Below are 23612 nucleotides of genomic sequence, written 5' to 3'. Positions count from 1 at the left end.
TTTAAAAGTCTGTAGATCTAAATGAATGTTTTATACATTTTATTGCAGAATATTAATAAAATTGTCTATTTTACAGTCATAGGGAGAAACTGTAGCGAGAGATCATATACTGTATTTACAAGAAAATACCAATAATGCAAATGCTATCAACAAACAACAATACTGCAACTGGTTTAGTGTAGAATATATATATATATGTGTGTGTGTGTTTTAAAAATAATTACCATTATTATCTTCCACTATTTTACAGATCACTTCAAAGTAAAAAAGTCAGTCTAAAAAGACATTTCGAAATCTTGAGACTGTACCTTTAAAGTTAAAGTGAGCTGCTATGTCATTAGGGTCAAAGTCTAACTTGATCTCAAATACAGCTCTAAAAATACTTAAAAGGGGCAAGAAAAAAATCCTAGATCTGAAAAGCTGTAATCAATGGAAATTCCAGTATTTACTGTGGATGCTTTTACCAATGTGCCTTTTAAAGGTAATCCTGCTGCAGTATGTCTCGTAGAGAATGTAAGTATTACACTACATAAGACAGTCTTCTATATATGTTATCTACAGTGTATAGATAATGTATTTCAAATCTAAATGTGCTAGCACTGTATAATATTATAAAATGTTTCTCTGTAATATATTTAGGAGCTGCGACATGATCTTTATCAGAGCATTGCTGCTGAGATGAATTTATCAGAGACTGCTTTCATCACAAGACGGAATTCTATGGATTTTTCTTCAGGTGTGATTAACATATGTCTTCTTTAGTATTTATGCATACCTTTTAGTATTTACAATAGTTCCACTTGGTGGAAAGCTATTTCTTTCATTATTATACATATAAAAAACTATGGTTTGTCATCAAATGATTTGACATATTTTAAAAGGTGCAAGGTTTGGATTACGCTGGTTTACTCCCACATGTGAGATGCCACTTTGTGGACATGCAACCCTGGCCTCAGCAGCAGTGCTCTTTTACATGAAAAGTAAGAAACACTTGTTCTTACATTAATATTTAACCAAAGACAATGGACTGTGACTATTCAAAAAGCACAATATCATCCCACAGAAAATGTCAACCCTGTACTGGTGTTTGAGACGTTGAGTGGGGAGCTTTATGTGCGTCAGCATGAAGAATCTCTAATAATGGACTTTCCCTTAAACAAACCAAAGCCCCAGGTATGACCAAAACACACCTCGTGGATGCTTTCTTCAAAAAAACTCATGTAGTCTCATGATTAATCAAGTAGTTGTCTGAATTTATTAGGTTTGTATGTGTTATTTGCAGGACCAACATGAAATCAAGGATCTTTTAAAGGTAACACTGTCATGTGCTAATTCTGGTTTTAGTGTGACACAAGTAGAAACTAGCATTTATTTATTCATTTTGTTTGAAATTTTCAGGCTGCTGTAGGAGACTTACCCATTCAGGATGTGTGTTACAGTCCAACCACAAAGAAACTGATGGTTCGTCTGGCTGACGCTTGTGACAGGTATGCTGCTGGACTTTTCTTAGGCATTTCTAAAAAAAGAACAAGAAAGAAAATTCTATTGATCATGGCAATGTGTTTATGGGCAATAGGAAAACAGCTTTGCAGAGAAAAATTAATAATCTATTGCAAATTGTATGTGAGGCAGATTAAAAAAAAACATTTTAGTGCAACATTCACTCAGCAGCAGTGCTCTTTTACATGAAAAGTAAGAAACACTTGTTCTTACATTAATATTTAACCAAAGACAATGGACTGTGACTATTCAAAAAGCACAATATCATCCCACAGAAAATGTCAACCCTGTACTGGTGTTTGAGACGTTGAGTGGGGAGCTTTATGTGCGTCAGCATGAAGAATCTGTAATAATGGACTTTCCCTTAAACAAACCAAAGCCCCAGGTATGACCAAAACACACCTCGTGGATGCTTTCTTCAAAAAAACTCATATAGTCTCATGATTAATCAAGTAGTCTGAATTTATTAGGTTTGTATGTGTTATTTGCAGGACCAACATGAAATCAAGGATCTTTTAAAGGTAACACTGCCATGTGCTAATTCTGGTTTTAGTGTGACACAAGTAGAAACTAGCATTTATTTATTCATTTTGTTTGAAATTTTCAGACTGCTGTAGGAGACTTACCCATTCAGGATGTGTGTTACAGTCCAACCACAAAGAAACTGATGGTTCGTCTGGCTGACGCTTGTGACAGGTATGCTGCTGGACTTTTCTTAGGCATTTCTAAAAAAGAACAAGAAAGAAAATTCTATTGATCATGGCAATGTGTTTATGGGCAATAGGAAAACAGCTTTGCAGAGAAAAATTAATAATCTATTGCAAATTGTATGTGAGGCAGATTTTAAAAAAACATTTTAGTGCAACATTGTCAGAGAAAAAATAATTGCCCATATACTACCTATTTACAATAGTATTTTCCCTTTCATTCTGCAGTGTTAACTCTTAATTGTTGGCAGGTCTGAACTTGTGTCTTTGAGGCCAGAGGCAGAGTCTCTTCTGAGAAATGAAACCACTGGTAAGATTAACAGTCTTATCATTACACTGAAAGGAGCAGAGAGCACTCAGTCTGGATATGACTTTTACTCCCGTGTCTTCGCCCCGTGGGTTGGGGTCTCTGAAGATCCAGTCACTGGTGAGAAGAACATTTAAAAGCTGTTTGAAATGTGTATCATGTAAACTCAAACCATTTACATGCAGAGCAATCAAAGCATCATAATACAACTTCATTTCTAAAAGGGTCTGCACATACAGTCCTTGCTGGCTACTGGTCTGAAAAGCTGAAGAAAAAGAACATGTTGGGTAAAGGCCGCCTTATCCTTCCCTGCATCATGCCATCATACACACATTGGCATAAAATACATCAGAATCCACATTAAAACGGAAGTTAACATGATCGAATAAACACGTTTAAAAGCAAATGTGTAAGGACATAAGTTCTGATGACATGAACAAAGGCTCTTGGCTCAGAATAAAGCATTCATCTCTGCAATATTTGTTTTTGCAGCTTACCAGTGCTCCAGTCGAGGAGGCGAGGTAAAGCTGGAGATAAGAAATGATGGTAGACTGGACATCATTGGTCAGGCACAGATCATTCTTCAGGGAGCTCTTAAAATCTAGACAAATTCAGAGGTGTAAAGTATTTGAGTAAATGTAATTAATTACTGTACTTGCGTATCTTTTCAGATACTTTGTAGTTTTACTGAGTATCAAAGGTATTAGCAACTGTTACTCTCTACTTCACTACATTTTTGAATGAATGTCTGTACTCTTTACTCCACTATTTGAAATGAGTGTCACAGTTATACACATTACATTTTGCATGGTACCTAGCTTTTCTGCAGCAGTTTATATCTGCTACAAAAGATGTGGTACCGCCTACTACAGTGCTCTGGAAGTACTATATGACCCTTACTCAACCAAACTTGTCAACAAGGCTATACTTTACGTGAATGCGAGCTCCTTAGCTTATCACAGGTGTTATACATGAGATGAGGACATTATGACTGCAGCCAGCAATGAGGCCGAACCCAGCACATGCAGTGCAAGAAGGCTTTGACTTTTTCATTTTACTTAACATTATTTTATCTACCAGTGAAGAGACCTTTTTAGAGGATGTTGTTGTTTTTTTTGCAATTTTGAGGTGTTCAGTTTTATTTTGGTTTTAGAAAATAAATACGATTTGCTCTCCTCACAAATCAAATCTTTCTTGTTACCTGTTCTCTGTGCCTCGTCTTGGACTTTTGCGCTTCCTGTCTCATGTGGTATTTGTAGTCAGTTTGCAGTCCATTTGTTTCCGCTTGATTAGTCTCCCCAAGTGTGTCTTGTTAGCCCCCTGTGTATATATGGCCCCCGTGTTTCTTTAGTTCCTTGTGAGTTGTTGAATGTAATGGTTGGCTGTTTTCTCATCATTCCATTCTTTATTCACTGTGGTTTTTGGTTTATTGTTTTTTTTTTCTAGTTTTTCCATCCTTGCCTATACCTGTGTTTTCCCCAGATTCTCCACGTTAAATTTTTTCACTGGAATATTTCTTTGACTAGTGCATCTTTGCGCCTATAAAATCCTTAAGTACTGTTAAAATAAAATATTCTAAGACTTTTACTCAAGTTGTTTTGGAATTGGTGACATGTAACATGTTAGTGGACTCATTTTCACTGTACGGTATCTGTACTTTTACTCAAGTATGGGTTTCATATAATCTTTACACCTCAGGACAAACTTGTGGTTTTGATGGAAATCAAGTGCATTTAACAGCTATTTTAATTAATGTGTTGGTGCAAGTTGTGTGTCATTTAATAAAATCCAAGTTCACAGACCCTCAAAACTATCCTTTTTATTATATTTAATTTTAACTCAAAGAGAAAGTCAAAGAGAATGTAATATTTGTTGAAATTTTTTATTAAACAAAACTTTATAAATTCATAAAAATTAAAAAAAAAAAAACATACACAAAACACTTACATGAATAAAAATAATGAATTAAAAAAATATGCAACATGAGGTAGGAATTGAGTAAAGAAACTCATGAGTGTAATTATGTACTAGGGCCTGTCAGCAGTGATTTATTATTAAACTTCGCATCTATTATTAAAACCGTCTATAGTCATCTGAAGCTTATGTATACCATTTCACTTAAATGTTCTTCGAGTAAAAGTTTCACAGCACTATATTGACGTACACTATATGGATCAGAAGAGGTTTTTGTTTTTTATCACAAGTGGATTCCGGGTAGTGCCTCATGGGCAGCAGCAGGCAGCTGGAAGATGTGACTTAAATTAAGGAAAATGTCAAAAATATTGTTTCACCAAAAAAGTTACTAATAATTTATTACTGACTTTAACTAATTTCAATGACAGACTGATAAAAAGTCCCTGAATGAACCTGTAATAACATTCTCATACATAAACACGGTTGTAAAGGATATCATATCTTCCTGTTGAAGGTGGCAGAGAAGTTTCTCTAGCGGTGCGTACCGGCGAAGGGTGGATGCTGAGCCCAGCATGAGGAGCTTGTGTTTGGCTCTAGTGATGGCCACATTCAGCCTGCGCCAGTCTTGAAGCAACTCACCCAGCTGTAAAATGATTTTACACATGAGAATAATTAAATAATCGAGCACATAATGGCCCATGCATCATATACTCGATCACTGCAATATACAGTTAATTGGCTTAAATGTTAAATATTTAGATATTTTTAAATGTTTAAATTCAGGGGGGAAGGCCACTTACATTGCCTTCAGGGTTGCTTCGAACAAAGGACACAATGATGACGCTCTTGTCACGTCCTTGGTATTTGTCCACAGTGTTGACTTCCAGAGCTTTAAAGGCGTCTCCCTGGAGCAGACTGGAGATGGCTTTTAGCTGTTGTCGATATGGAGCAATGACCCCAATATCAGACGCTCTGCATCCAGCCTACAACACATTTAAAATTAAATATAATTTCAAGCATTACAGGGGGAAAAAAACAAACAGATTTCAGCGTGTTTCACAACAAATGGTATGTTCGGACCTTGAGCAGCAGAGTGACAATGGCTTGTACCAATATGGCTTCAGTGTTGTTGCTGATACCACTTTTCTCCACCGTCTCAGGGGCGGGAACCTGAAGAAAGGTACAGTACATAATGATAAAAATGTACGAAAAACAAATTTAGGATTCTATAACAGGCCAAATGAGATGACGACTAAGAAAAAAGGCAGTCAGACTGACCTCAGACATGTCCAGGAAACAGACAGGACTATTGGGCTCCAGCGCAGCCTGGACCCAAGTGCTATACTGCGGCTGACACCCAAACAGGTCCAGCTCCTTCTCAACCTGAGCTCTACCGGGCAGCTGCAGCACTGCGCTCGCCGTCCTCTCAGAGCCACACTCCAGTCGGCCCTCATACATCAGAGCATTGCTCAGGGACATGATCGCACTGCAGGATGGAAAATGGCAAGTGTAAGAGCTGGAACTGCTGCTTGTGAATATTCTCAAATATGTATAGGAAAAATCACTATAAAAAGAGTTTTTAATGCCCATTTAAGAGATATTTAATATTAAATGGATAGTTACTGCACGTTGTTACTCTTCTCGTTATTTCCCTATAGCGGCTAATAAACCGTAAGTCTTGCCCATAGGCTTACTTCCGCATTGAAGAAAAAGTTAGATATCACATTCGACTTATATATTGTTTTTTATTTCCATTTAACAATCGCATACATCTTACTCTGAATGTTTGACTGGTGTAACTCCCACCTGTTCATTCGGTACTGCACATTCAGCTGAACAACTGCATCACTATGGTGCTCCAGACGTTTGAACAAACTCTCATCCATGCCCAGTGTTCTGAGTAAAAATTAGAGCGGTGAGGGGGGATGAGGTATAATAATATCGTGATAGTGTAACTGCTGTATTCAGAAGCTCAACATGACAAGCTTCATGAAACATGACAACTTCTGAATGAGTATAGAAGTGTACTACCTGGCTTCCGCATTCTGTACAATCGGAGGAAGTTGTTGGTGGTCTCCGACCAGGACAAAGCGCTGGGCGTAGAACAGCGGACCCAAACATACAGGTTGACTGATCTGAGATGCCTCATCCACGATGCAGAAGTCAAAGCGTCTACGGCTGAATATTGGGTGCTTTACACCCATACAGGTGGTGGCCACAATCAGCTACAAAGAAAGTGGGGTAAGCTTTACAAAACAATTTGGATTTTTAAAATGTAGAGCAATCAATCAGAGATTGAACATGATCACTTACATGTCATATTCGTTACAGTTCAAAAGTTTGGGGTCAGAAAGAAATCAAACCTTTATGATCAAATGTGACAGTAAAGATTTCTAATGTTACCAAAAAATAAAATCTAATAAATGTTGTTCTTACAGACACAGTGATGATGCAGTACACAGACAGCTGACTCTACTGTGATGTGATGTGACTGCATTGCTGTTCTGTTGCAAGTAATCTTAAAGATTCCTAAATGCATCTACTTTCGGAAGGCCAAATAAAGTGCTTTTGCTTTCGCCTAGAAACACACAGCGTCTCCCTGACATGGCTGCTTCAACACTAACTGCGGTTACTGAAACCACGCCTTCTTTCTTTGCGTGCACGTTTTGGCGCAGTATGCAAATATTCCCACATAGTGACCTAGATATGTGGGGGCGTGTTAGAACGAGCCGTTTTAGGGGGGCGTGGCAGAGTCTTAACTTTGATAAAGAATATCTCTTTGCAACTTCAGGGATCTTATCTATGCACAATCAGCTTGTAATACTCCAAAGAGAAAGAAAAACTTGAAATCGCATCATATGACCCCTTTAAAGACTTGAAACTTTCGAATAACAGTGCATTTGCTTTAAACTCTTTAAGATTTTAATTATTTTATATGATTAAGTATTTTAATATATCTTACTTCTTTGTTATACAGTTGTTCCAGCTCTTCTAGTGTTTGGATGCCTTTGGCCCGACATGACTCCTCTGTGAAGGGCAGGATGTCATGGTGCACTTTTTGAGAACGACCCAGTCGCAGGAAGCCAATCTTAAACCTCTTTAGTTTCAGGAGGATGTTGTCCACAGCAGAGTGGGTGTAGCTAGTCAGAAGTACACTGAAGCCACAAGCATGGAGTATACGCACCTGTAAAACAAGGAAGTGTAAAATGCATGTCAGATTAATATTCCTCTGTATATAGAAACCAGTAGCAAAAACTATTTTAAAAGTAATGCAAATAAAATTATGAGAAGAAACTGAATACAGTTGTCCTAAAACTGGTTTTCAAAATTCATTAGTTCTTACCAGTGTACAGATGGTGGTAGTTTTCCCAGTACCTGGCATTCCCACAATAAGTGTGTAATCTTTGGATAGTAGCACTTTTTTCATGGCTTGTTTCTGGGGTTTGTTGAGTCCTAAAAGACAACATGATTAAAACTCATCAAACAGGAACAGAGAAGTTATGTTATTCAAAGAACACATCAAGGGCATGTTTTAAAGCAACTCACTGCAGTAAGAGTGAGACTATGGTTCAATGTTATCAGGAGAAGGCAGCGTTTAAACACACCTTTCAGAATGTTGGCCACAGTGTCCTTGGCGTCTCGTGGCAAAACACTGCTGAGGCTGTCAATGAACTGGGGAGGCCTGAATTCCACAATCAACTCCCTCAGTCTTTCACTGCAGAAAAATATACATTTTATAGCTACATTAATATAGAACAAAAACAAAACACTATCAGTGAGACATTTAAAGTCAAAAGTACAAAAAGAAAGTTATAATCAGACCTGGTTGGAGTGTTTTCCATTAACATAGACAGGTTTCCTAAATGGGTGCCAAGACCGCCTGCACCTTCATCCTGGTCTAGTCGGAAAACTGTGTTTGAGGAATACTTGGAAAGGTTTCTGGAAATGATATGAATGTGGAATTAAGCTTTGATGTACCCTTGAACATTTCAGATTGAGTAATATTAAACAGCATTATGAAAAGCATCTGAAAGAGACCTACTTGTCCAAAGAGCAAGTCACGCCACTGACAGTTATTTCTGTGACATATCCCGTGGCAAGACCTATAAGCACCGAGTCCTGATCACTGACCACAATCCTGTCGCCCACTACCAGCCCAGTTAGCGTCTGATCGCTCTCCTTCCTCACAAAGCTGTGCTTATATACACCATCAGACAGGATGCTGACGTCTCCAGTTAACTGCATGTTACCCGCGCAGCCACCACTTTTCTCCCTGAGAATGAACAACACAACAGAAACAAAGTGATGCAACAGAATCATTCATTAAGGCCAAAAGCATTCAATTAATTCAAACAAACACTGTTCATCTTTTATTTATTTAGGCTTTTTACATATAATATAAAGTAAACATGTCTCTTCAAAATTCATATAAGGGGGAGTAAATGATGGGTGAACAACACAATGTACAGTAAAAGTAATATTTTATAAAACACCCACCTCTGCTGGGCAGTCTGAAGCCAAATATTGCGCCGACCTCCTTTGTTCTCCATGGTGAGAGCCTCCAGCGTGCAGAGCAGCAACCAGTGGCTGAAGTACTGGAGGTGCACATGGCTGAGGTGCTCGCTCTCCGACTGCACAAAGGCCTGTGGATCTTCACTACAGTTCTCCATGGGATCTCTCTCTACAGCTCTATACAAATTGATGCATTTCAGCTGAAGCTCAATGGAATTACAAAACTCTGTTTGAAGTTGTAATGGAAGATGATGCATGAAGAGAGAAAAAAACAGTACCTGTTGTAAACTGCACAGTTCCTTTTCTGAGGACAGTACTTGCATGCCTGCTGGTCAGATACAATGGCAGGCAATGGGGCCATTTGACTTCTTCCATCCACCTTAATAAGGTTGTTTCCGATGTGATGGGCCAATGAGTTTCTTATTTTAATCAGCTCTGTGATAGAAAAAAATATTAATCAGTACAGTCATAAGCAGGATGTAAGCTTATCTTAGATTTCAACGTTAATCTGTTATGACTACAAGTAAATTGGCTCTTGATTGCAATATTTGTATGAAACTACATGATTCAAAGGGATAGTTCACCCAACAATGTAAATTCTGTCATTCATTACTCACCCTCATGACTCTCCCAACTGATAAGCCATTTGATTAATTTTTGAACATAAGTGAAGATATTTTTGATGAAACCTAAGGGATTTCTGTCTCTCTGCTGTCAACTACCTCAAATGTTTCATGCTTCAAAAGGTTCAGAAAAACATTGTAAAAGTAATCCGTATGAATCAAGCAGCTTGAACCAAGTCCAAGATATAGTTTATTCGCATTTACACAATAAACAGTGGCTACGTTTACATGCACAATTTTTGGTTCAATCGGACTGAATTCATTCCGAATGATGAATCTGAATGTAGTGTTTACATGAACGCTAAAGAAAGTGATCGGGTTGATGTGCGTGTTTATATGTCACAAGCTTCAAATCGGAATTGATTTTTTTTTTACATGCGCACACTGCACATTTCTCACTGTTTGCACATAATAACCACTCTCCTACCCGGTTTCTTTATTTGTTTTTAACAGCAGAACTAATATTTATTAATTTATGGATAAATATACATATGAACCGCTGTGCCGTGCTGCTCATATTTATCATGCAGTAAAAATGCCCCTCCCCGCTCCCAAAACGGGTTGCCTGTGGATGAGTATCCAAAACAAGGACTGGTGGGAGGTTGTCCTGCTCCACTTCACAGTTGCCAAGTGAAAGGAGAGTTTTATAATGACAGGACACGCATTTATACAACACTTTATTCAAAAGGAAGAGCCGTTTGTTCCACCCGTCATACGTCATTATGCTATTTCTGCGTCATTGCAAATGCGCAGTTCTTTCAGTTTTGGGATTCAATCCGATCGAGTGTTTACATGCACTCTCAATCGTATTAGAAAAGGAATAAACCACCCGCTTCAATCCGATCAAAATTTCATTCCGATCGTGCTCAATCGGATCTATTAAGGTGTTTACATGAAGGCTTTTCAGTCCGATTGAGCTGTCAATCCGATTACAAACGGATTATTTGGTTGCATGTAAACGTAGCCATTGTGGTGACAGAAATCTCTCAGGTTCCATTAAAATACCTTAACTTTTGAAATTTTGAAGTGTTTTGAAGATATATGAACTGAATGACATGAGGGTAAGCAAATGATGACAGAATTTATTTTTGGTGAACTATACATTTAAAGAAACAAAACAAACTAGCCTCTCCTGTCCATGTGGTTGCCCACAACAGGATGTAGACTGCCAGTCTTCAAGTAGACAAGGAAACCTGCCTCTGGATCACAACGTCTAGCTGAGCTCATCAAAGTGTACAGAATAACCTTAATAAAATTCAAATAATTAGTGATATTCAGTAGTAACACAAATAGTAATATTTTTAAGTTAACGTGACATGTCTACACAGTTGCGTTTTGTACCTGACTGCGATGTTCAATGGAGTTGGACTCTTTGCCGGTTTTCAGCTCCAGTGGCACAATCCTCTCTGTGGGCTTTCTGCCTCTCCGATGAATCCTAACTCCAGCTGTGACATCTATCTTCCCCTTCAGGCCAAAACGTGGACACCAGATGTTCTCCTCGATGTCCTCAAAATCTGTGACTGTCACACTACAGGTGGCATCTTGCTTGCTCAGAGCCCCGTCACTAGGGCTGATGGTAAATAACCACACAAACCATTACATTTATTCATAATATTAAACTGAACCCACCATGTTCTCAATCTTCTTTAAATAAATACATATAGACACTCACAGTTTGAGAGCGAGCTGCTTTTTTCCAGCCTGTGGTGAAGTGTGGAGGTAGTGTTTTGACCACTCAGATAAAGAGGGAAGATATTCTTCTACTTCCTGTTTCATGTCAGCCTGGGTCAGCTTTAGACTATACCTAAATAAAGTAAGTGAAATACAAGCAAAGTCCTTTTAAGGCACATAAGATCTTTACTGCTGTCGTCAAACACTGTATTTGATGTTTAAGAAAACTAGAAAAAGACAGAAAACTATGTAAAACATAGTTTCTAAAGATAGTACAACTTATATGACTCTAAAAGTGGAGATGTTACAAGATAGCTCTTACATTTGTCCGAGGTAGTTGGGGTTTCTTAGGGCCTCTGCAGCAAATGTCTTTATCCTCTCTAGGGAGAAATCTGAGGACATGGCTGCTTTTTGGAAGATATCATGAACTATGGTACCATTTAACATCTGCTTAGATCCACCATCAAATGCCTGTTTAAAAACCACACAAATGGTTTCATTAATAAGCACTTTTTTGGGTTATTTAAAACACAATTTTGACAGAAGAACAATTAAGAACACAGAAAGGTTTGAATCAACAATTAAAGTATTCGCAACTGTTGAAAACATTAAAATGAGCAGTATACACTGTATGTACACATTCTGCTTTTGATAGCTACTGGATATTGATATTTAATTGTGCATGCTCATTAATACGCTGTGAAATATAATCAAGCAAATCTGAGAATGAATATTAATTTTCCATACCATACATTATAATATATTACTACTGAAAATTTGGTCAGTAAGATTTTTTAATTTTATGCTCACCAAGGCTGCATTTATTTCAAAAATACTGTGGACACAGCAATATTGTGAAATATTTTAAAATAACCATTTTCTATTTTAATATATTTTAAAAAGTTCCTTGACAGCAAAGCTGCATTTTCAGCAGTTTCTTGGTGCTCAACAAACATTTCCTATTATTATCAATGATCAATGTAAACAGTGCCGCTTAATTTTTTGTTGTATTTTTGCATAGTATTTTTCCCAGGATTCTTTGATGAATAGAAAGTTCTAGAAAGACATTATAAATGTCTTTACTATCATTTTTGACCAATTGAATAACCAAAAAAAAAAAAAGTACTGACCCCAAAAACTTTGAACGACAGTGCATATGCTAATGCTTGATACCTTAAACATCTCTCCCAGAACCCCTCGCCTCATGCAGCGAATACTGTTGGCAATGCTGGTCCCCGATATCAGCAGGTCAGGCAGCAGAACCAAGAAACCAGAGTCTCTATCAATCGTCCACAAGCCAGAAACACACCTCCCTTCCAAGTGAATTACATCCCCAACAGCAACCGGAGTACTCTCCCTTTAGAAATGAGGTTGGAAAGTTCAAAAACAAAAAGACAATCAGAAAGAAAGAACTCTCTCAAAAGTCTTTTTTCATACGCCAAGTAACATTTTGTACCAGCCATCTTTGAGAATACAGGTCTCTCTGGACAGTGTCGTCTTGGAGCAGGTGATGGTTAAGTGCTTCTCAGTGCAACTTCGTGATGAGGTGATATCCCGTACATCCAGTACCCAGTATCGGTTATGAACACCAGAGGCCAGTATAACATGCTCTGGTATACATTTGTTTTTTCTAAAATTCAAAGAAGCCGTTTTAAGCAGGATTATTGTTCATTTAAACTAAATCTTTTTTAAAAAGAAGCTGAAACAATCTATTTATATAGAGATATAAAAATATATTTATACAGAAACATACAAATAAAAGCTAATTCAAAATATTAATAAAATCTATAATAGTATATAAATAATACTGGTTTTAATACACAAAAATCACCATACTATCAAATATTACTAAAGCTCACTTATATGCACATAAATATATTGAATAAAACATTCATACTCATGACTGAACTTCTTGGGTTTTGGCGCCTCCGATTTTTGATCCATGCCATCATCAAACCAATCGTCTATCAGATCAGTAAAATCATCTTCAAAAGGGACTGGCAAAGTTTTTTCATCAATAGTTTTGTCTATCGCTTGCAGATCAGCAGTACTCAAGAGTCTCTTCTTAGTAATTGGACAGTTGAGAAAAGTCTCTTTGTCTTCAGTAGATCCATTTTGTATCCATGAACTATATGACATCACAAGATCAAAATTATTCGTTCCAGAAACCGTACTCATGTCTATTTCCGGCTTCAGGTTTACAGCAAGGGAATTTTCTTTTTCACTAGTACTAAAGCTCAGATGTTGAGAGGATTTTTTTGAGGGCTTTGAGAAACCATTTGTTCCTCCATTCATTTTCACACAAGACCCAGTTGCCAATCGGCTACTCTCAAAACTGACAGACTCAGCATTTCGAATGGCCCCTGGAGAGCTTGCGTCACAATCAGGTAGTTTCTGAACTTGCATGGTCCTGGGCCGTTTGGCACTCTGGATGTTCTCTGAGCTGTGCAACAACCTCTTCACAGAGCCAGAGTGACTTAGGCCATGCTTAAACTCAAAAGTTTCCTCTGACTCTGGACTGCTGTTTTTCTGTGGCTGCATCAGCTTACGTGCTATCAGGCTAGGTTTACCCCTGACACCTTTTGTATGTAGGCCACGGGAGACAGGGGAGCGGTTCTCATAGGAAGTGTCTGAAGGGTTCTCGCTCCTCAGACTGTCAGGTGTCTCTGGAACAGCAGAAGGGGTTGGAGAGCAGGGGACATTTTTATCCTCCACAAAACCAGTCTTCAATGAAACGGGGAATCTTGTAATCCCAGCTGCAATTTTTTTAGGTGACTTTGGTGAAACCTGATAAAACAAAGGTGATGTTACTGTGTGAGGTGTGATGTCAACCTTATTTTTAACATAGGAGCGGGTGGCCATTTTTTACTTTAACATGCAAGGTAGGTACTGAGACCTTTTTTAATTGAATTTCAAAAATACAAAAAATTAAGAAGGTTCCAAAGACTTTTATCGAACAACATAAATCAATATAAGGATCAAGAGTAACTACATAAAAATAAATGTAATTACAATTAAAGGGCATCACAAACATAAATTACCGGTAATTTAACAAAAATGTTTTGAGGGGCTTTTTTTTTTATTAATTCAAATTAAATCTTAAATGACATCCTCAGACCCCATTTACTTTCATTATTTGAAAAATAAAATACATATTACAGGTCATACAAACATAAATGTTTGGGACAATAAACCAATTTGGAGTAGCTGTCACAGTTACGTCACTTGCAGCTGTGTGGCAGAAAAACGCTGGTAACAAGTAAAGGGAAATAGACAAAACTCATGAAATAAGAGAAAAAAAATATTTTTGTACCTTTGGATGTCAGAATCGGGATGCAAATCATTTTTATAGAATACTGTCATCAAAGAGCCATTTGAAGCTAAACGCAGATGTTTAAACGGACAGACTATGGATGAAATCTGCTATGATTACTCTACTTTTAAAGCATAAATTTGATTTAAACAATAGGTCTACATAATATTCACAAATGCAGTTCATAGGGGACGTATTGTATTAGCCCTACAGTTACAGTATGAAATATTATTTATTTTCTATTACTATTAACATTTATTTATTTTATCTCAAAATTCTGACTTTTTTTCTCTCACAAATGCAAGTTTATATCTCCTAGTTCTGACTTTATAACTCGATTTAACTCAACAATAGTGAGTGTCAATTCTGAGGAAAAAAAGCTAGAAGTCAGGGGTATAAATCCGTGTATCATTCGTTTTTTGATTTGATATTGAAAGTAGAAAAATGAGAAAACGGCTCCTAAACAGCTTGAATACTTGATTTCTACATCTGGCCGGGAATTAAACGCCCCTTTCTGCTGATTGGTCAGCCGAAGAGCAAACCGTGCCGTCATCAGTTCTTCTGCAGTACCACGCAGCAGAATAATAGTCCTCCACTGCTGCAGTTGTACGGATTCTTAACGCATTTATTGCAACTACATTTAATCTTTTTTCATCAAACAAACAGGCTAATGAATAGCTTGACACAACTCATCTCATATAGGGCAGAGTCTAGACAGGGCTTTCTTCTGTGTAGATATAAATTCTATTTTTTTGCATCAGCTGGGCATGGCAGGGTATGATATGCCAGCTGTCATAGCCTACCCTGCTCATCCAGTAAGTCTGTTTAATTAAGAAATTAATTCATTTGTTTCAAAATAAATAATTTTAAACACTAAGACAAAAAGGAAAGAATAATAAATTGGCTTGGGTTGGCCTATGCTCACGCAAGAACTGTCATTCTGACTGACAACCATTTTTAAATCAAAAAACGAATGATCGAATGATACACAGATTGATATAAACTCATGATTCTCAGCCGAGGGGAAAAGAGAGAATGACGAGTTGTTTTTCCTTATCAGAATTGTGAGATATAATCTCAGAATTGCGAGAATAAAGTTAGAATTTTAAAATATAAACTCAAAATTAAGTTTTTTTTTCTTTTATTCAATATCTTCCATAGACTGCTAACTTAACGTTACTTGAAAATTGTAATTTTCTGCACCAGATAGGCTCCGCCCACAAAACGTCATCATAATATATATAAAAGGTGATATATTAAATGACGACAAACGTTCATTTTTTTAGATGAACTATCCCTTTAAGAGCAACTAAAAGAGTTCAGTAAATTGTTCTCTTATCTTACCTTGGAGACAAAAAAGGCAGAAATGTTTGACTGAACTCCAGTGACCATCTACAACAACAACCAAAAGTTAGTACACGTTCACAGCTGATAACATTTAACGTTACATCTTCATAGCAAGATGCGGATGAAACAAAGCATCAGAGATGAATATGAAATAAGTTACTTACGGAAGATTTTCTGGATTTACACTTAATCATCGTGGACCGTAAGTAAATAAATAATATTCGGAGAATCCAATAACATAAAGCAGCTCCACTGATATCAAAACTTAAAACCCCTCACATCACTGTGACAACTGCATATAAAGATAGCCACCGCTATTACTGCTCAAATGTAACGTTAATTCGTCCAGAAGCAGATATTCTCCAGTAGCAACGGTCATCCAAACGGTTCCCACATATGCTTTCACAGAAGATTAATAATAGAAGATTTCTTGCGTACACAACTCTTGCTGCATGCCTGCAAAGTAAACACTGCGATCTCAAAATTCCCGCGTACAGTCAGTGAACACCACACCACATGAGACAGACAACGTTTCCTCTTAGTTTTTTTGTCTGCTGCATTTAAGTCGCCATGACCTATACACTGCCACCTAGCGTCAGGGAGATTATTGCAGTTTGAAAACAAATCTGCTCGTTTATTATAAACACTCCGTTAGCTTCATATTATAAAAATTAAACGAAGAATGGGCAATTATGCCGTTGTTTTCTGTCTAATCACCAAGATAACAAACACAAGCAATGCTAGATTTTGCTGCACATTTTTGAATGTCAACATGGTAAGCACGTTTTGCTATGTGCGTTCCAAACAATTGTTTATGCTTCTTTAAGCTGCTTTAAATGAACAAAATACATGTTAGGTATAATAATGATATATTCGGTTTACAGATGATTGTCATTAATACATGCCAATGATTCGTTATGTAATGCATATTGTAATCCAAACCACAAAAGGTTGCATTTATATACGGACTGGTTTTCTTCCATATTTGAGTTAAGACTTGAATAAACAAGATGAATTTGAATATCAATGCATGTCATAGTTGGTTTGAAATATTTTATATATTGTTGTATTTGAAGACATGCACAGTTTATTGTAATTTAATACACTTATAACATAATGGCATTGAAATATGATCCTCATCTTTGAAATATTAATGCCGGGCCACCACACGTAGACAGTAGAGGTTCTGCTGACATGGATGCTAGAGAAGAAGAACTAAAATGTCCTGTTTGTGTAGAGCCTTTCACAGATCCTGTACACCTTCCATGTGGGCACAACTTCTGTCAAACCTGCATCCAAGTGGTCTGGAACATGGATGACCCAAAAACATTCAGAGAAGGGCCACTGTTCTGTCCGGAATGTCAAATCCTCCTTCCTCCTGACCTTGAGCTTGAGATCAACTCAGATCTTCAAAGGAAAGTTCAGGATGCCTTTGCAAGAGCACCTCTGCTGGAAGAATCATCTCAAATGTCACCTTCTATTATCATGTGTGATTAGTGCATTGGGAAGACTGAGGTGGCTGTGAAGAGCTGCCTCACCTGCGATGCCTCTCTGTGCTCTGCTCACACCCTCCTGCACCAGCAGAGAGAGACTTTAAGAGGACACTCTATCATCGAAGTAAATGAAGACTTGATTTCCTTTAAGTGTAAGGAGCATGGGGAGGAGCTGAAACTCTTCTGTCAGGAGGACCAGATTGCTGTGTGTTGTCTGTGCATTGCAGTTGGTTCATACAAAAACCATCAAGCTGTTACGCTGCAAGAGGCATGCACAGAGTTCAAGGTAGGATAGATTTAATTCATTCAATTTCAAATAATTTGGGTGAACAACATTATTTTGATAGATTGGTCTAGTAATGATAGAAGTGTCCACAATCTATTGATGGAAAAATCATTTAAAAATGTATTAAAAAAATATATATTTATACAGCTTTTTATTAGAAGTGCGTATATAAATATATATTCATATATTGTGTATGTGTATGCTTATATTTACATAATTTTAGTACAGAAATGACATGCTCATCATATATATGTATCGTGTCATATGTATTCAGGTAATTTGGATTTTTTTAAAAATAAATTATTAGATCTGGATAAAAAAAATTATTGACTCAGATACATTTTTATTAAATAAATACTGTCAAATTACTTAATGGGCCATTATTATGTCTAAAATTTTGTGAAAAGTAACAGTGTATTGAGAACTTATGGTAACATCTCTTGTTTTTTAGAAGGTGTTGGAGACCAACAAATCACTTCTTCTACAAAGGAAGCATTTAGCTAAGTCTGCTTTGCCAGATTTGGAGCTATTATTTTCAGAGGTATTGGTGGGTATTTCAATATGAGTCAAACACTAACCAATTAAACCAAATATATTATTGTACACATCACAATGAAATGTATTGAATTTATTGCAGCAAGAGGTGTTCTGATATGCTGTGTTTTCGGATAGCTTGTAAGTTAATCAGGCTTTTTTGACATCTTGTGGTTTGCAGAAAAATGTAGAAGCATATAGTAGAGATATGTTAGAATAGTTGAGTTGTTAGAATAGTCTCAGAATAGTTGAGAAATACAGCCAGATAAAAGCCCACATTGAGGAGGATCAGAAGCTGATGTTGGCCATTCTGGAAACAGAAGAGATTTACACCAACAAGTGGCTGAGATGGAGGAGTGAGTCACTAAAATGTCATGTTAAAGATATGAATGCTGCCCTAAGATCAAGCCAAACTCTCCTCAAGGAAGAGAATGATGTGAAATTTATCCAGGTGCATATAAGTTTATTTTTTAGTGCACATATTCCTTTTTTATCTGTATTTTGTCACTAACAGAAAACAAAATTGATTTGACAGCATTTTGAAAAACATGGACTAGGGTGAGTTCTTTCTGCATTTTCTTGAAATTGCACTTTATGAGAAACTAAATATTTTATAAACATAAAATAACACTGTATTCTAGTGTTATTGAAATGGCCAATCTATTTCCCCCCCCTAATTTTTAAAAGCGTTTTTTTCTCTACTATGCCATGAGACATTGGTACCAAAATAAATATTTAATAGAATCCTTCATCATCGCTCTAGTTCCCAGGTGGAACTGCCACTTGTGTCTGTGATAGAGCAAGAGTACAGCACACTAGACAAGATGAAGACCGCTGAACAGCTGGTTGATAACTTAGATGAAGTTGTCCTTCAGAACACTCAGCGGCTGTGGTCTAGTAAGTGTGATGTTTCAATGCCCAATGATAAAAGACATAATTAGACTTAACAATAACCTTATAATGTAACATATCATTTTTTTCCACCTGTAGGTCTCAATAAGTTTATACCCAGAAACAGCACACCCTGAGTTGGAGGTGTCAGCAGACAGGCTGGAGGTACACTGGAGTAAGAAACCAACCGCAGAGAGGAAACAGAAAACAAACATCAGCTCTCAGTACAGTGTCCGGGCCAAGGAGAGATTCTCCAGCGGCTCCCATTACTGGGAAGTGGCTGTCTGGAAGAAACACTTCTGATTGATTGGTCTGTCATATGGGTCAGCTACTGGAGATCAGGATTCAGAGCATTGCAATGGTGACTTTAACAATGCATTCTGCTACATCTATCATGGTAATGGTAAATATCTAATTTGTCAGGACTCAAATTAAAAGTTCGGGTAGATATTCAGAAAGGGAATGTATCTTTCTATGATGGCGATACGCTGGCTTTGCTCCACTCGTTCTATGTTGAATTTTCTGGCCCAGTTTATCCCATCTTCAATCCCTGTATTGACATAAATGGCCAAAAAACAGCCTCTTGCCATTGTATATCTAAGAAACAAAAATATTCATCAATATTCATCAAAGCCCCTTACAAATTGCATGAATCCATCCATTTCCCAGTTACAGTAAATAAATAATAGATAGCTTATTCTATAGTGTATTTGTGTCTGTTTTATATGATTGAGTTAGGTGTAATTATCACAAGAAATATAGGATTTAATACTTTCTTTTTTTTGTAATTTCTACCTCAATGTAGCAATTAACCCATTGTGCAATGGATGTTTTAAACCTGAACATTTAGAAAAAGGTACAAATAGATACAACATTTTTGACAAATGAACAGAAATTTTATTTAATAAACCACTTTGCCCTTTTTACCTTAAAAGGATAGTTCATCTTACAATGAAAATTCATCATTTTTTGTTTTGTCTATACTGTGAAAGTCAGCTCTCATTGACTTTCATTCTATGAATAAAAACAGTTATTTTACAGTATCTATTTTTGTGTTGCACAGAAGAAAGAAAGTGATACAGGTTTTGAATGCAAAAACTATCCCTTTACCTAGGCACCTGCGAAATTCTAAATTTCAAAATTGAATTGAAATTAAATTTCAATTCAAACTGTCAAAGTAACTGCAAGATAGACACGTACAGAGATATAATTAGGCTATAGATTATAGATTAGTTGTGTATTTTGTCCAGAAAACCCAAGTTTATCCAGCTTTAGAAGATAGAAAGCACTTCTTGACAAAGTTGTAGTCCACCTTAAGCTCAGATGGGCCTCCTACAGTGCGCTGTGAATCTGATATGGGCACTCCCTAAAGAGTTAGTACACGGACACAAGTTTACTGGCTGCTTTGTCTGCTGTAGGAGTTTTTCTAATTACAGCAGAGCTGTCCACTTCAGCACCACACACACAACGAAACCATCAAGCCTCAAATGCATTTGCTGCATTTGCACCTCTTCGGGTATGTCAAGTTGCTTGTTCCTCTGTTTTTTAACTAATTCACTAAGAATAGCAAGCCTCTTGAGAGTGTGGCATACATATTATTTATATTCTGAATTTTATTGCAGGCTTCCTTGAAATGGTATTGTTTATTGATTCTAGGCTTCTTGTGATTGTTGGTTTTTACTTGCAATAGTAACTACTAGTGGAGACATTTGCTTTTAGTGGTTGCAGAAAAACATGTATAGAGTATTATGAATGTGTAATTGCATGTGCTTTAATTTTTGATCATAGATCTGTTGTATACCCTAGACGTCCATTGTAGTTATCTGTCACCTTAGAAGCTAATGTCTAAGAGCAGTCAGTCTGAGTAAAGTATTCTTTCCAAAGCTCTCAGATAACCTAGTAGGTAATGCAGGACAGCACTACCCAGTGCCCAGTGTCTCTCTGTGTATGCGGGAGGTCAGCCGAGTTGTTCAATATGTGTACAGCATGCAATAATGCCTAAACTCTTACTCTTAAACTACTTTCACATTAGGTACACTGAAAAAAATGAAACAATTTTTTATCTGATATTGCTAGTACATTTCACATATAATTACAAAGAAATGGCATTGAATTAAACATGATATTTTAAAGCAGAAAAACTGAAATAGTATTGGAGTAAAACATACTCCAATAATCTTTTTATTTAAACTTCTAAAAATAAATGTTCACAGTATAATGCGCCTTTTTGGTTAATAAAAAATAACAGATGTAAATATTAGATATGTCAATAGATTTTTTTAAACATCAAAATCCAAAGTCCACATAAAAAAAACTGGGATTCAAAATTAAATTTTGATTTTAATACTACTTTAATAATAATAATACAAAGATTAACTTTCACTAGTGGTCTCAGACTTTGGGACCCCACTGTTTGTGATCCTAACCTTTACCTACAGTATACAAATACAAATTACCTAGTTTTTTTTTATATAAAATAGTTTTTGCTGATTTATGTAACACAATCCTCTTGAGGCAGCAAACACAGTGCTGTTAGCCCATATACTGTGCTGAATGTATAAAATATTTGAGTGACTCATTAAAAGTGGCTAGTATATCACATTGCTGGGGCTGAGTCCGGCCAAGAGCTACATTAACAGGCATGTGTCTTTTTTATTCTAAATATCTCTCCTAATATTTTATTTAATAGAAAACAGTCTTGTGCTTTAATTTGATTTTCATCTGTTGGTGCCTTAGGGTCATAGAACAGTAAAATCACAGCCTTTAAAAGGCATGCACAAAACACAGTGCAGTATATGCTGAAAACAGTAGTCAATGCAGTGATCAACAAGGTAAGGCTAATTACAATTTTAAAACACTTTAACAAGCCTATATTTAATAAGCATCACAAGTGATCTCCAACATTTAAAGCAGCGGTCGGGAACCTGTGGCACACAAGCCACATCTGGCTCATTGATGGAAATCATGATTTCTATTTACAATGTGTTCATGCAGTGTTGAGACATGTAGCCAATCACAGAAATATCTGTTGATTTTTTTGAATGCAATGGCCAATCAGAGGCATTTAAGTTAAAATCTGCTCAATGCTCACTTTTTTTTCTTTTTTCTTTTGCCTAGTATTCTGAGTTCTACGCGCTTACGAATCCTCTCATTATAACAAACAAAGTAGAAACAAAGCATTGAAAGAAGTATGTCAAAATGCCTGCCTTGGCGAGTATTCGCATAAACACCGTCAATGTAAGCACTGTTCTTTGTTCTTCACTTATTCACTCACTCATACACACACAGAGACAGAACTTTGAAGAGGATTTATGCTTATCAGGTGGTAACTCAACCTCACAGTGAAAGCCATGCACAATTAATTCCATATTGCAACATGTTATTTATTGTTTGTTGCATATTTGTTTCAGACCCTGTTCCGTGTTTTGTGTGTCTTGCTCCCCAAGTGTTTCCTTATGCCCTTATTTGGTCCTTCCTGTTCCAATTATGTTCCCCGATTAGTTCTTCATTTGTTCCCAGCTGTGTTTTGTTAATTATCCTCGTTCCCTGTGTACTTAAGTTCTAGTCTGTTCAGTCTGTCTCTATTGGGTCTTAAACGTCGATGTTGTGCTACATGTTGTGTTCCTGCCTGCCCTGTGTCTCCCCTTCTGAAGTTCATTAAAATCTCCTTGTTTATGTAATCCTCGTTCCTCGCTCCGCACTTCTCCTGTAGGCAACCGTGACAGAAGACCCGACCGCAAACAGAACAGTAAGCGGCGCCCCCTCTCCCCTTGTTTGTTTTCCGTTTTTTAAAAGTGTTTTGGTTTTCTGTTTGTTTCCCCCCGAGATCATGGAAATCACCGCTCGTTTCTCCGCCTTAGCCCGCCAAGATCTCCCCTTCTTCGAGTATGCCTGGGAATTCTGCGGGCTCGCCGCGGTGACGGCATTGGATGACGCCACCATCAATTCTCTGTTCTGGCTCGGGGCCAACTACCATCGCCCCATGGACCTCCCAGACACCAAAGGACTATGCTGGAGGGAAAGGATCTTCCAGTGTCTGAGGAGTGTCAGGGCCCGAGTCAGAACCAGCCCGTCGGCCGCAGCTCACTCAAGCCTGCCGACCACGCCTTTCACCCCGAACCTAAAGGGGAATCTAAGGAGGGCTCCTGCCCCAGAGCTCTCTCCAGTGTCGGCTCCAGCCCAAAGAGGGCTCCTCTTCCCGAGTTTAGCCCACTGAGGGCTCCTGTTCCCGAGTTTAGCCCAGTGAGGACTCCTGTCCCCGAGTCTAGCCCAGTGAAGGCTCCTGTCCCCGAGTCTAGCCCAGAGAGGGCTCCAGTCCCCGAGTTTAGCCCAGAGAATGTTTCAGTCCCCGTGTCTAGCACAGAAAGGGCTCCAGTTCCCGAGTTTAGCCCAGAAATGTTCCAGTCCCCAAGTCAAGCCCAGGGAGGGCCACAGTTCCCAAGTTAGGCCTATGGAGGGCTGCTAAAGACTATATTCTCCCCAAGGTTTTTTTTGGGGGGGGGGGGGGGGGGGGG

The 23612-nt window shown here is 37.6% G+C and overlaps 2 protein-coding genes across 2 annotated transcripts; one reads left to right on the top strand and one right to left on the bottom strand.

Moving 5' to 3' along the window:
- The first annotated feature begins 299 nt into the window (after positions 1 to 299).
- LOC107601828 (phenazine biosynthesis-like domain-containing protein) lies at positions 300 to 4066 on the top strand. The gene is made up of 9 exons (XM_016294136.1): positions 300 to 513; positions 640 to 736; positions 882 to 980; positions 1064 to 1173; positions 1283 to 1312; positions 1399 to 1487; positions 2459 to 2634; positions 2739 to 2801; positions 3007 to 4066. The coding sequence occupies exons 1-9, from the start codon at positions 430 to 432 to the stop codon at positions 3117 to 3119; spliced, it is 861 nt and encodes a 286-aa protein (XP_016149622.1). The 5' UTR covers positions 300 to 429; the 3' UTR covers positions 3120 to 4066.
- A 395-nt stretch (positions 4067 to 4461) lies between these two features.
- Positions 4462 to 16428, bottom strand: LOC107601824 (DNA replication ATP-dependent helicase/nuclease DNA2-like). Its single transcript, XM_016294133.1, has 23 exons — positions 16059 to 16428; positions 15892 to 15939; positions 13132 to 14021; positions 12691 to 12864; positions 12408 to 12591; positions 11557 to 11705; positions 11236 to 11367; positions 10905 to 11133; positions 10691 to 10808; positions 9219 to 9375; positions 8926 to 9117; positions 8471 to 8701; positions 8251 to 8367; positions 8034 to 8143; positions 7772 to 7881; positions 7391 to 7612; positions 6460 to 6653; positions 6235 to 6324; positions 5707 to 5914; positions 5509 to 5598; positions 5229 to 5411; positions 4925 to 5071; positions 4462 to 4765 (listed from the first exon to the last, which is right to left on the bottom strand). The coding sequence occupies exons 1-23, from the start codon at positions 16086 to 16088 to the stop codon at positions 4712 to 4714; spliced, it is 4059 nt and encodes a 1352-aa protein (XP_016149619.1). The 5' UTR covers positions 16089 to 16428; the 3' UTR covers positions 4462 to 4711.
- Positions 16429 to 23612: the final 7184 nt, after the last annotated feature.

The sequence above is a fragment of the Sinocyclocheilus grahami genome, unplaced genomic scaffold, assembly GCF_001515645.1.
Source record: "Sinocyclocheilus grahami isolate Dianchi unplaced genomic scaffold, SAMN03320097.WGS_v1.1 scaffold313.1, whole genome shotgun sequence".
Classification (NCBI taxonomy): domain Eukaryota; kingdom Metazoa; phylum Chordata; class Actinopteri; order Cypriniformes; family Cyprinidae; genus Sinocyclocheilus; species Sinocyclocheilus grahami.
The sequence above is the reverse complement of the archived record's forward strand: the minus strand, read 5'-3'. Positions and strand labels throughout refer to the sequence as shown.